The 14,236-nt window shown below is 40.6% G+C and overlaps 1 protein-coding gene across 1 annotated transcript in view; it reads right to left on the reverse strand.

Annotated features, from left to right (window-relative positions):
• Positions 1–10,439: 10,439 nt before the first annotated feature.
• Positions 10,440–14,236, reverse strand: part of PREX2 (phosphatidylinositol-3,4,5-trisphosphate dependent Rac exchange factor 2) — a 331,151-nt gene continuing 327,354 nt past the window's right edge. Inside the window, exons 39-40 of the mRNA XM_063451343.1 lie at positions 13,069–13,136; positions 10,440–11,457 (exon numbers count right to left, since the gene is read on the reverse strand). Coding sequence (XP_063307413.1) covers positions 11,412–11,457; positions 13,069–13,136 — 114 coding nt within the window. The 3' untranslated portion in view covers positions 10,440–11,411. The remainder of the gene's footprint in view (positions 11,458–13,068; positions 13,137–14,236) is intronic.

The following is a 14,236-nucleotide window of genomic DNA, read 5'->3' on the forward strand; positions in this document are numbered from 1 at the left end:
CCGGGTATCTAGTGGCGTAGTCGACCACGGTTAGTATGAACTTTTTGCCCGACTGGCTGGGTCGGCTGAGGGGTCCTATTAAATCTACCGCTACTCGGTGAAAGGGCTGTTCTATAATGGGCAATGGGTGAAGTTTGGCCTTCCGAAGGTCTCCCCTTTTTCCTACCCTTTGGCAGACGTCGCACGTCCTGCAGTAATACTTGAGGTCCTGGGTGACCCTGGGCCAGAAGAAGGTTTGGGTTAACCTGTCTCTTGTCTTTTTAACCCCTAAATGTCCTGCTAGGGGAATGTCATGACTGAGTTTTAACAACTCAGCCCGGAATTTACAGGGTACAATTAACTGTCTTTTGATGACCTGGGTGGCCCCCTGTCCCACCCCCTCGGTCACTCTATACAGCAATCCCTTATACCACTCAAACTTTTCGTGCGGGTTGTTCCCTGGGGTAACGGCCGCTGCCTTCCTATAACCCTCTAATGTGGGGTCGGTACGCTGCTCTTGTTCAAACCCCTGGGGGGTATCCCAGAAAGGAAAGGGAGGATCGGGTAAGGGGGGTATTTCGACTCTTACCTGGTTTTCCTCAGAGTGCAGCGGAGCTTCCAGTCTGGCTTGAGCTCGGGTGGTAACTGGGTATGCCTCGGCAGGGGAGTCTCGGGCCAGTTGGGAGGTCAAGCATCCTACATCATTTCCCAACAAAACCTCGGCGGGTAGTTCTTGCATAATCCCCACCTCCAGCTGTTTGGACCCGGAACCCCAATCAACAAGGATATTAGCGGTGGGCAGTTTGTGGATAGCGCCCCCAGCCACCCTCACAGCGACTGTGCGTCCGGTGCGAGCTTGCGCTCTGATCGTGTGAGGTTGCACTACAGTCAAAGTAGCCCCAGAGTCTCTCAGAGCCCGGGCCCCCACGCCATCTACGGTAATCCATTGGCGGTGGTGGTCCCGGTTGTCACCCCCAGCTTGAACTGGGTTGACCTCGTGTAACACACTCCACTGTTCTTCTTGGTTAGGAACACCGGTTGTGCCTTCCTGTTGCACACAATGAGCAGCTGCCCTGGGTTGTTGTGGGGGTTGCCTTTCCCAGCTTCCCCGGTTTAAGCGAGGGCACTGATTCTTATAATGCCCTGGTTGCTTGCAATAATGGTACACTGCAGGGGGACGTGGTGTGTTTGCTGGGTTCGGTGAAGGGTTACTCATGGAGGGTCTAGGAGGGGTAGGGGTTGTTGGAGCCTGGTAGTTAGGCTTAAAAGGTGGTCTGCTCACCCCTTGCTCCTTCCTCCTATTATCCTGATACTCATCCGCTAGCCTAGCGGCTTCCTCCACAGTTTTTGGTTTTCTATCTTTAACCCAGTCTTTTATGTCCTCTGCAGAGTGATTAAAAAATTGCTCCAGTAACATTAGTTGCAAAGCATCCTCCAGAGTGGTTGCTTGGCAGCCCTTCATCCAATTGCGGGCCGCCCGTTGTAGCCGAAAAGCCCATTCCGTATGGGAATCTCTCCCAGTCTTCCTCAGCTCTCTAAATTTTTTTCGGTATGCCTCCGGAGTTACAGCATATCTGGCCAACAAAATGTCTTTTACTTTTTCATAATTATGTATGTCCCCCTCAGGTACTGCTCGCAGCGCCTCGGCTGCTCTACCTGACAATTTACTGCTAATGACTGCAGCCCATTTCGTGGAGTCTAATCCCTCCAGTGCACATTGACGTTCAAAGTCTTGCAAGTAACTGTCAATTTCCATCTCATTGTCATTAAACGATTTAAAGGCTGCATAATTTACCTTCTTTGGTATCTCCCCAGTACTTCCCGGGGAGTGCAGTAAATCTCCTTGTGCCGGCCTGTCCCGGTCCTCTCGCTCTTTTTGCGCTTGTCTGGCTTGTGCCATGACCTGCAAAAGCGCCTCTGCAGTTGGGTTGGGTCCCAATAGACTGACCATCCATCGGATGTCCTTTTGCATCACGGTTTCTTCCTCTTGATCCATCTCTGTATTACTGGTATTATCGCTCTGTATTAATTCCGCAATTAACGTGGCTTTTGTCTTGTTACTTGCCACTCTGCCTCGAGCTTCCAGTAAATCCTTTAGTGTGGTTCTTTTAAGTAGCTGGTACTGCTGAGCCATTCATTCCCTTGCTTGGTTTGTAACGTCCATTCGGGATTCGAATCCCTCCGCTTGCCACCAGTTGTAAGGAAACCAAGTTTAGCCAAACCGCGTTCGGTAGTTTCCTCCCGAAAGGTCAGAGTCTAAGGTAGTGCGAGCTTGATTCGATAGTTACAGGAAACGAAATCCATACGAAATAAAACAGCTGCATAAGATAATTCCCTTGTTACAGCATACGAATTCCAAATAACAGTCAGAGTCCAGGTTCAGGATACAAGTAGAACTAACGTTTATTCACACACATGGCTTTTTATGCAGGTCCCCATGCAAGGGGACATCCCACAGGGAGGAGTAACATTTATCCAATCCCGAACAGTAATAATATAAAACACACCCAATACAAACAGGCAGTTCCCTCCCCTAGTCCTGGAGATAATCAGGTCTGATATAGTAACAACCTAATTATCTCCAGGCTGAAAATTCACTATTTTCCCCAATTTCTGGAACACCCCTTTATACCTGGGGTATCCCCACAAATACTATATCCCCTGATAGCCCCGATCCGGGTGACCAACATATCCAAATTTCACCCGGATCGGTTCAGGGGTTCGCAAAAAGTATGGAAGTCCTTTGTGACCGGTTCACTGTGGGCGGACTGCCCAAAATAGTTCCAGAGGTTCGTGTGGTTTTGCCGGTCACTTCAGAAAAAGGGAAAAAATGCATAAAAGTACCGAATGAATTCCCCTGGCTCCTAGCAGCGATTGTTCCCCTCATTCGTGTGCATATTTGTACCGAATAGCGCTCTCCTAGCTAATCGGTATCACTAGTTCCAGCGTTCGTATGATTGAGACCGGTGTTTGGGAAGTCGAGTGTCCGATTTTAGTTCCAGACACTCGACGACCAAGTCCCGCTGCCTTTGTTTGGCGAAAAAAAGATGGCCGCGGTTTTCTCTGCCACGTGGCGTTCGACAGTACGAACGCTGACCGCACACATAGAGGGTGAAAGTGATGCCGGCTTTGAAGTTAAGTGAGCCAGGGGTGGTCTCTGTTCGGCAGTCCCATCTGCCGAATGAAAAATACACAAAAAAGCAAGAACTATGCAACAAAATATCGAATAATATAGTCATTTCTTCACAATACATAATGACATACAGACATACATTGATACTGGCATACATACATACATTCATATATACATACATACTGACAGACATACAGACATACATTGATACTTGCATACATACATACATACTGACAGACATATATACATACATACTGACAGACAGACATTAAGACATATATACATACAAACAGACATACATAATGACATGCATTGATACATGCATACATACAGACATACATTCATAAAGACATACAGACATACATATAGACAGACATACATGCAGGCATACATACATACACACAGAGCTCATTTTCCAGCCACTCTCCTGTCTCTTACCTTTTCTTTGCAGGAGGGTGGCTGGGGCTGATGGGAGTAGTCGGCATGGCTCTCCCTCACTGCCAGGCGCGCGCTCCTCCTGCACGGAGTGAGCTGGGAGGAAGTGACCACTTTCTCCCAGCAGCACTTGCTGCGGCTGCTATTTAAAAAATTTTTTTTAAAGGGACCCGGTAGCGCTATACCACGGCCACAGCGCTGACCAGGCCCCTGAAAATATAGGGCCCATCGGGTGGCCCTAAGTGCGTGGGCCACCCGATGGGCCCCATCAGCGCGCGGGCCCCGGTGCAAGTGCACCGGCGGCAGTTCCGCCACTACACGTGGGGCCCTGGCCCGTTATGGTTGTCCCCCCCTGATGGCGGCCCTGAATGTGTGTATGTGTATATGTCTGCTCTGCTTGTAATTTATTGTTTAAATGTGTGAGTATACTTAGTGTATGCAGCTGTGTAATTGCACTCAGTGTTAAAGGGGGGAGGTGTTAAGGTAGAGAGGGGCTACTCGCAGAATTATATTACATAGTGTGGGTGTGATAGTGTTAAGTAGATTAACAATTTGAGATGAAGCTGTAGTATAAGGATTGTTTTGGATTACCGAGTTTAAGGCTAGAGATGGGTTAAATTTAGTATTGGAGTAGATGGGTTATTTAGTTTTCAAGAGGACTTGAAAATAGGATTATGGTAAAGAGTTTATTTTCAGGTTTAGGCTTTGAGTGATGGAATTTGAAGTTTTTTTTGGGGGCGTACTCATCCTTCTATGTCTTTTGGAGACAAGTCAAATTTACAGTATTAGAGCTACATGAGCTGTTATACAGTGTGCATCACTGAGAGCTCCCTCTGATCCTCCTACAAGGCATTTCCTGAGTGAGGAATTACTGGTGGGCAGATGGGAAATGGTCCTGAGACAGCATTGCATTTTACACCCTCTATACCTGTTCCTGCAGCTCTGACTGGACTACAGAGGACACTGGCAAAGGCCCTGTTGCTTATCTTATCCCTATTTAAGCTCAAAATGGCACAATATAAGTGCTGAAAACAGGTGCCCCCTAATGGCCAGGTGCCTGTGGGCAGCTACCTACTCTGCAAAATGGTAAATCGGGACCTGATTGTATATACTTCAAATATAATACAATGCAACACTCAAAACCAGATGGTCAGTCTGCGGCAGTTAGTTCTGTTTAGTTTGGGGTGTTTTATGAATAGATTTGAGCATCTGACCTGCATACACTTTGTCCCATAATGAATTATTTGATTATTCTTCTGGTAGCAGACTCTGACTCTAGAGGAGAACCATATAGTTTGCTGGAAGGAGCCTCACAACTGATAGCAATGGCCAGTAGCAAAGAAAGGTATAATAGGAGATGTTTTTGCACATAATATCTTTTCATATCCCTATGCATGGAACATTCAGAGCAGTCTATGTAATATTGTTATGTCCCTTTCGAGGAACAAAGAGATACTTAAAAAGTTACTGCAGTGATTTAAAGTGGTTATGGTGGTAGGAGTCAGTATGTGCAGTGTTTCTGCTTGAAATACTGCACATACTGAGATATTTGTACTCCCAGCACATGTGACATTGGCAGCCCAGAACTCTATTCCTGGTTTCCTAATGTCAATCCTGTGCTTAAATTACATCTGTTGTCATCGATTGGGATATTTATCCTCAGACATGGCCTAGGACACGTATAGCCCATAGTTCAGATTCAGGGAATTAAACTATACTAAAAGGCTATTTTATGCTATGCACTTCGATGAATGTAGACCTCTTTAATCTATAGATGCATGACAACCCCTATAAGACATTTTTCAGAAAGCGCACACATCATATAGATTTTATTAAAGCTAAGTACACTAAAACATCACATGTAATATTAATGACTGCTGGGAACAATAGTCCAACCAACTGGATTAAACCAATGCCATCAATAAATTATTGTGACTTGTTTCCCTTCAAAGTATGTGATTGCAATACAAATAAAAATTGGAGTCTGGTCATCCTTTTATAAATGAAAGAGCCGAGACAAGGGTCAGTGAGCTCTGGGTACAGGACGTATATATTTGACTGCACTGAACACCTAAATATCTAATTCCTGCGCACACACATCTTATCTATTATCTCAACCTGGGTGACTGGCCAACCCAATCTGCAGCAGCAGTGAAAATAAGGCAGAGATGGCTTGGTCTTGTATTTATTTCACAATTCAAAATAACAGCCTTCAATTTATTTGAGCAATGCTACAAAAATGTTTATGTAAACTGCCTTAAAATTTATTTAAAAAAAAAAAATTGTACTGTAGACTTTACCATAGTGAATAACTCTGTAAATGTCTGAGAAATCACCCATAAAATAATAAATAATAATCTAGGTGCACAATCTAAAAATGCTGTACTCTTTGGTGCTTACAAAGCAGTTCTTCTGTATACTGAAGAATCAAGACAGTAAACGTTTATTATTAATATTACAAATAAAACCTCAATGCAATGGTCTGCTTTGGTGAAGTTTATAAGTATAGTGAATGACCTTGTCTGACCTGGAAGAGACGATCAATGCAATAACAGAGGATTACAAAATACAATCAGTGTATATCTTCATACCTACTAATAACCTGGAGAAGTTCTATATAAACACCTCATTTAAATGGAAATCAAGATGTAGTGAAACGTGAAAATGTTATACCTGTACAGTTTTGTGATACAATCATGCCCATGACACATTACAGCGAGGCTCTGTTTTGTGTGTAAAGTGACATCGTATTCAATATTTCACTGCCTGTGTGCCAGAAATGACCCTAATTCGTCAGATTTCTTCATAACTCACCTCCATACATTCACTCTTATTAGTTTTTTTGTTTTTTTTTATTGGCATTCTTTATTTAAGAAACAAAACAGTGTACAAAATACTAAAAACGTAGCTAAGTCGGATTCAGCAAGCAAACATTAATGCAAGAATAGCATGTGTTCAGTCCTATGAAAATGCTATAATGTAATTTTAGAAATGGAATGTTTGTTCATGCAAGCAGATTCTGTTTCAAAAAGCCAAAGAAGAAAAGCATGATGAGAAATGAACCAAAAGTCAATCAAATTAAGGGTAGAGAAGGGGGAGTGGTCCATATCTTCTGAAACAAGGTGCTGTGAGCAATCATATATGAAATGGGATTAAAGCTCACATAACGACACACCACTTAAAAAAAAAATCCCATTGATGACAAGTGGCTAGGTCAGGGATAGGCAACCTTTGGCACTCCAGATGTTATGGACTACATTCCCCGTTAATGCTCTTACACCCATAATGCTGGCAAAGCATCATGGGAGGTGTAGTCCAAAACACCTGGAGTGCCGAAGGTTGCCTATGCCTGGGCACATTCTTTACTTAGTATTAAAGTGGTTAAAAGTAATAAAACTGTGTTTCTTAAACTTTCTCCAGCATTGTTTTTTCCTTACATATTCTGCATTTTTGAAGAGATGTTTAATTAAATTGCTTTGGCTATGTATGTACAAATAAACATAAAAGAACATAGTGTAGTTTGTTTTAACACCATATAATGCGCTAGTTAGATTGCACTCGCAGAATAAAAGCGCAGTGTAGGCGTATAACAATCTTTTGAGGACTTGACGGAGTCTCTGTAATCTTCTTTAAGACCTTATTGGAAAAGGAGAGACACACAAACCATAGTGCACCGATATAATATAACAATGTGGTTTTATTAAGTTGCACTTACAGAAGTTCAGGTGTAATGCAGCGTATCAATCACTAAAAGGGATTATGGTGTCGACATCCTTCCTCCCATAGCTGATAGAAAATCGCCGAATTTAGAACACATATAATAGTAAAAATTAACTTTAAACATAAAATAAAATAAAAATTAAAATTAAATACAAATAAAGTCCAAAGGTGCTGTTGTGGTCCCTCCGCCCTACGCGTTTCGTCCGAATTTGGACTTCCTCAGGGGCAAAAAAGAAGGTCTGCAAACAGAAAAGGTCTCCGTCTGTTTTTTGCATATATATTAAGAAGAATAGAAGGTTCTTCTTACATTTCTACATTTTGGTAATTTAATTTTATATTTTCTTACCACTGGGGAGCACGTGTGTTATATATATATATATATTCTTCTTTCTTTGGCTATGTATGTGCCTTCATGTTTTATAAAACTACTGTATTTACAGAATGCATAATTAGTAAACCTAAGTTCTTTACAAGAGTTCAGTATTGTAGCATTATTATTGTTAAAACACTCCTGTTGAATAATTTAATTTATATGACATGGAGAAAGTCAGCATGTGTATTCTGGAGTTGCATTTAAAGTCATTTTAAACCCTCTGTGGTCAAGAAATTGAATAGCTTGAATATTAATGTCAGCTAACAATGGTATGATCTTTTAATATACATTGTTCAAACAAATGCAGCAAATTGGGAACTAAAGTTCTGCCAATGGAATGAGAATGCAATTCAAGTTTAAAAGGATTAACAAATTTGCTAAAGACGAGAGGATAACGCATTTATTATTTGAGTGCTTCAGATTTAAATTCCAAAGAGATTTTATGTAGTTCGGCCTGAGAACTTTCAACATTGATTATTGACAGCCAAGACCTGCTCTCTGATAACACATTAGATGGCGTATGCCTCAATATCAATATCATTCATTATTTTTGTACCCTAATCAGTTGTACTGCAATCATGTCTACAATGCAATCAATATTTGTAGAAGGGGGTTGATTGAAGGGCCAGCCTGTGAACCTAGCATTTACAGGGAAACGTTACACTCCTTTAAGTGGTCATATGCAAACACAGTTGTGGGTACTAATTGCTAGAAAATAATAACTGTTAGTAACTGTTTTTCAGAGGATTGTGATGGTTGAAACTTGAGTTTTTAATATAAGGAACAGGATATTCCCATAAAGTAAAATTGTTCACGAAAACTATGGAAATGGTGGGATTGTGAATGCTTTAACATTGTCAACTTCTTTACAGCACCCTTTAACATGTTAATAAATACTGATTGTGCTATTATAATTTACCTGAACATGTATCAAGTGTACAAGTTACAGTATAAATGCAGGGACTTTTCAAAATTGTGTCAAACTCTTTCTATATACAAATATTAGTATGATAATTGGCTACTGATTGCTTAAGTCCTGAAACAGCATTGACACTAGTTATGCCATTTCATTTAGGAATAAATGGAAAACAGGATACAAATGCAAAAAAATACAAAAAACAACAACAAAAAAGAAGCTTTGGGGGGCGGGGCCAAACCACAGAGCTGAGTGGCAGCAACCCTTAACAGCTCCTATGAGCAGCATTTAAAAAAGCGTGATACCCCTACTGAAATGGCACCCAAACACCAGATAAGGACCACCAAGCGATGAGGGACGTCAGGACACACAAAACTATGCATTCCAAGCGACAACCGACCCGACCTACGCCGTACACACCGGTGAGGCCCACTGGCATGGCGGACGCGGGAGAGGCGGCTGTTCTCCTGCTGCCAGGACTAGAAGGAAGCCAGACTCAGAGCCCTCATCTCCCCCCTTTGGACCAGCGGGGGATATCCTGGTCCAACCCCACAAGCTTAACCGGTCACACAAGACTCAAGCGACAGGACCACGGAGTCCGGAGGACACATAAGAGGACTGCAAAATGGCGGCTGGCCCACGCTCCACTGACATGTACTTGATCAGGAAGGAAACTGAGCTCCGGTACGACCGCATATTTAAGGCACTATGGAAAAAGCTGGAAGCTCTCCTGAGGTCCCCGCAAGCGGAAGCCTCAGCTGGCGGTATGCTGCAGAGGCCGAAACGAAGGGGCAAAGAGATGGATGGGACACCCCCCACTCTCAAAATGGCCACTCATAAGAAAGGGCCGGGCCCAACTGCACCTGAATGGAGCAAAGCTGCGACCAGACTCAGACCGCACGAAGCTTGCCCAGACGGACCGAGGGGAGGGCGGATGGTCAAGCCTACACTAGCAGAAACCGCTACACTGCCACATCGATCCGGCAACGGCAAACGACTGCCCCGACTTGCACAATCCACTGCCGGGACCTCAAGACACTCACCAGGCGAACCTGTGACCCTCACCAGGCGAACCTGTGACCCTGACCGCCACTCCACTCCTCTGCACACTCGGAACGCGTAACGAGAGCCTCCAGCACAGGGCGCAGGCTTGCACTCTGCCCACACGAGGCATTGGCTGAACGGTATCATGGGAGGGAGACTCACCCTAGGGTAACTGTGAAACCAGATACCCACACCTGCTTGCACACTTGCTTGCTTTACTGTGCAGCTTTCCCCTGAGAGACTCACATAGGCTGGCAGGACTGCCATTTTTCGCTGACCACCCAAACCCCTTGATAAGCATAGTACTGACTATTGCCACATAGCACATAGATGGCCCTCTGGGTTATTTCACACCATCTGCCCTAGCTCAAGGCCCAAACCGGCCCACTTCTGTCGAGCAGTTGACCCTACGAACTGACCCTCTTTTCTTTGCTAACCTTGCTTCATACCTGTATTACTCATACTATTACTAACTAAACTTGCACTCTGACCAAGCTTGTCTACAGCAGAAATGTATATTTACAGCTGAAGCTATACTGTCTAAATATAACTTAACCATAATTTACATTATAATTTACATTTACTTTTACAATCGATTGCTTAAACTTAACCATTACATAAACATGTGCCTGTTAACCTTAAGCCCCGCATGTTAAGCGTGAAAATTGCTTGAAGACTGCTTTCGGGGCACCTCTCGCCTGCTTGTAATATCTTATGCACCACAAAAATTAAAAATTACAAAATTACAAAAAGAAGCTTGAATGATTATGGCTTGGGAGATAATAATTAAAAACTTGTCAGAGACGTATAGACTTTTATTCTAATAGCACAATCGCCATAACAAAGAATATTGTGCACCTATATAAAACATAGTGATACTCTGTTTAGCACAGGGATCAGTTTGAAGAGAATTGTGATTCTAATAAAATACATTTATTTTAACCTTTCAAACACCAGCATGACAAGTGACACATTATGCTGCGCAGCCAACATTTTATATTCCAAATAGTTAAATATGCTGGCATTGCAAGTTAATTGGATAATCTTTATACATGTAAAAAATCTACTTTATTATTAATGTTTAACACATAAAAAATATATTTTTATACACATTCAGCAAACTAAACCAATTGAGCAAATAACTGAAATTGTCAGCAGTTTTGCATTATCCTGAAATATCAAATTATACTTGAACAAAATTGAAATGCTTTGTGTGCACAATGCATTTTTATGCCTCTTAAAGAAAATGGTTTATGTCGGAGAAAGGATCTCTCCTGAGTTCAGCTGTAAGCTACAGCTCCCATTACTCTTGGTCACAAAATACTGTCCGATTCTGTATAGGATTGAATTTTTAAAAAATAATATTATGTTTATTGATAAAGAAACACATAGAAATATTTTTCTTTCTCCATTGTAAGTACAATACTGAATACAAAATATTGAAAATACTGTGATTCATGTAACTGTAAAATATTAAATACATTATAAGAATATATAGAATGGTTATTTCCAGGTTGTGTGAGTATTATTTTAGTCTTGACCATGTTTCTTAGTCTTTGAATATTCAAAGTCCTTGTTGGATATCCCCAACACTAAGTGCTTAATCAGGCACACAAATTCCAGTGTATGAATCCATAAAAATAGGCCATGGTCTCATAGGTCTTCATAGCCAGTGGCAAAAATAGCATTGTCTTCAGTTGTGTTCGATGGATAATGCCGATATTGGCACCTGCCGTGCCGAGTCTATTAGTTTTTCTTTATATACTGCAGGGATTGTTTTTTGTTTTACTTTTTTTCCTTTAGGTATATTTTTAGGATTCTCCATCAGCAGGGGGCGGTTGGCATAGCTTGTACAACCTGATAGATCAAAGAATAAATGCATGAGAAACAGTAACAACGCAAAATGCTAATTCATGATTTAAAGCCTGCCTATTGTTGCATTTTATTTTAAGCAAAGTCAGTATTTTGTGCCTAATTTAGCAAAATCTTTCGTTCACATAGGCTATTTTACAGTCCTCCTGCACAGTTGTTTTAAAAATCCATTTGTGTTCACACTGAGATGACTTCTCAGTCTACAATCTATTGGAAATTAAGCCCACAGACACCCTGGAATGCTATCTTACCAAGTCTTGAAACCTTGCAGTAAGCTACTTGATAATTTTCATATCGCTCACTTTAGTGTGAAAATGCTCAGAAGTGGGACTGCACCTCTCCATCTCTTAGCTATGTATTAGTTCACTGTAGTGCACATTCTGTGATTCGCAAAATATCCTTCCCGAGGGAGATCCAATCAGGTTCCTATTCAGGATGGCCAAGGCAAATCTCATGGTCACCTTACTATGTGTGACTCTAATTATAATATAATTCTCTCATGCTATCTGGCTAGCTACCGGGTTAGGAAGGCATATTATGAATGAGCTGCATAGAGCTTAATCATAGTATGTTTGTTTATAGTGATTTGTGGAAATAAAATCCTAAAAGTGGATTAGTAGGAACATTCGACTGGTGGTCACCATGGTGATTGCTCCATATTTAGAAATGTACACCAGAACTGTCCTTTAGAAATAACCCCAACTGTGTCCAATTATTTCAGAGCATTATTTAAACCACGTAACATTGTGTACCGGCCCTACGTGATCAATCCCATGACATTATTTTCATATCCACGGTATTCCCCTTTTTCAGGTTTTTAATTAAGCATATTATGCTGACCTTTTGAGTTAGAAAACCTTGAAAATGACATTATTAAAAGCATTTTTGTAGATGTACAGTGCTCTAGGTGAAGCCTTTTAAAAAGGTTTTGGATGTAAAATTACCGTAACATCATTCTTACAGCTGGTCAGATATGTCTACGATAAAGACAGAGCCCTGCTGGCTCTCCCCACTGTTTTATTACAGCTTCTGTTTACTTTTTTTATTTAACGATCAGATAAAATATTATCGCTCCTTATTTCCTGATGAAAGACCCTGATGTTCACTGCAGTGCTATTTTTCATGTGATTTTCTATGGCATACATGTGAATTTCTGAAAAGTTGCGATTTATCATGATTCGATTTTTTTATTCATTGTGATCTCTTTGCGCTACAACTACGTGTGTGTGTGTATATATCTGTGTGTGTATTTCGATTTTTCAGTGTGTATTTATATAGGTTAGCGTGACTTTAGATAATTTACTGCACTGGCATATTCTTATTCATCACACCTTGTAACTTTGTTACATTTTCCCTCCCAATAAAGTTTATATATTATATTCATTTTATTTTTTCACTGCAGAGCCTCTTTCATCCCCTCTTACTGTTCTCTTTGATTATATCTATTTATCTATTTTTTTAAAAAATCTTTTTCTGAATAAAAAAGCTGCCCCTCTAGAACAAATGGCAAATACTGCCAATGTATTTAATAAATAAGTAACCCATTTTAGCTTTTGAAGTTTGGATAAATAAGCTTTGATTTGTTTTATACTATACCTTGGAGCAGATGCTGGTGTTCTGTCTCTTACGCCTAGATTCTTTGCTGTATTTTGAACCCTTGCTCCCTGTTAAGAAGAAATATGACAATACATAATAAATGACAATACACAAAAAAAAAACATTTTCTTGTATACAATTTAATTACATTTTTGCAAACGTGCTAATATACTAGAATATACACTCTTGGGCAGGATAATCTATTCTTTTCTAACTCTCAATCTGATTGGATATAAGGCACTAAATATAATGACACCAATTTATAGATTAATGTACATATCATATAAGTGTCCAGACCTGTACAAAATCACTAATCTTTCTTAAGCATCCTGGTTAACGGTTCATTTACAAGAAACATGTGCTTGTAAAACAAATGTATGAAGTCTTTCTCCCACAGAGGTTATATATAACATATGTTGCATACACCATGTGAAAGTCAGAGATTTCAAAAAAATCTTTTAATAAAAGAATGTTATACAATTATCTTATAATTTGTTTTTAAGACACATCCATATCTGCAGGGTTTTACATTTACCTCTCATGGGTGATGCATTACCACCATTTCTCACCCAATAAGATCACCAAATTGAGCTGTTACTTGGGGACACAAGAAGGTGTATCGCAAAACCCTCATAGCCAAATTGAATATGTCAAATATAATCCTGGGAGGGAAGCGATACAGCAATCAGGAAACATAACAGTCTAAACACACTTATATCACACATGGTTATCCCTAGGCACTCTAACTCAATAGAGATCCAAGCTCTCATTAAACAAGGCTGTACAGAAAACCTCTATAGTGTAAGCTGCTTTGAGCATGGTCTCTTTACTACTTGCTTGTTTTGACCTTAACTTGTTCGTTGTTTATATGTTCCTTTTTATATTAGCATTCTAGAATACTTTGAAATATGTTGAAACCAATCATCTGAATTTGGTTTGCTAGAATTTGGCATTACAAAGGCAAAATCTCAGCAAATCTCAGCTACTTTTAACTTCTATATTGAAATGTATTTCAAAGCACTCTATGGCACCTAGTTTTACCAGTATAAAGGCTGGACATTAAAATAAGTAATACACTTAAATTTGGTAACCAGGTAACAGTTTCCCCACTGACATTTTTAAGAAACGTGCTATATACTTACCTATATATACACATATCTCTAAAAAA

This window comes from Pelobates fuscus, chromosome 4 (assembly GCF_036172605.1).
Source record: "Pelobates fuscus isolate aPelFus1 chromosome 4, aPelFus1.pri, whole genome shotgun sequence".
Taxonomy (NCBI): Eukaryota; Metazoa; Chordata; class Amphibia; order Anura; family Pelobatidae; genus Pelobates; species Pelobates fuscus.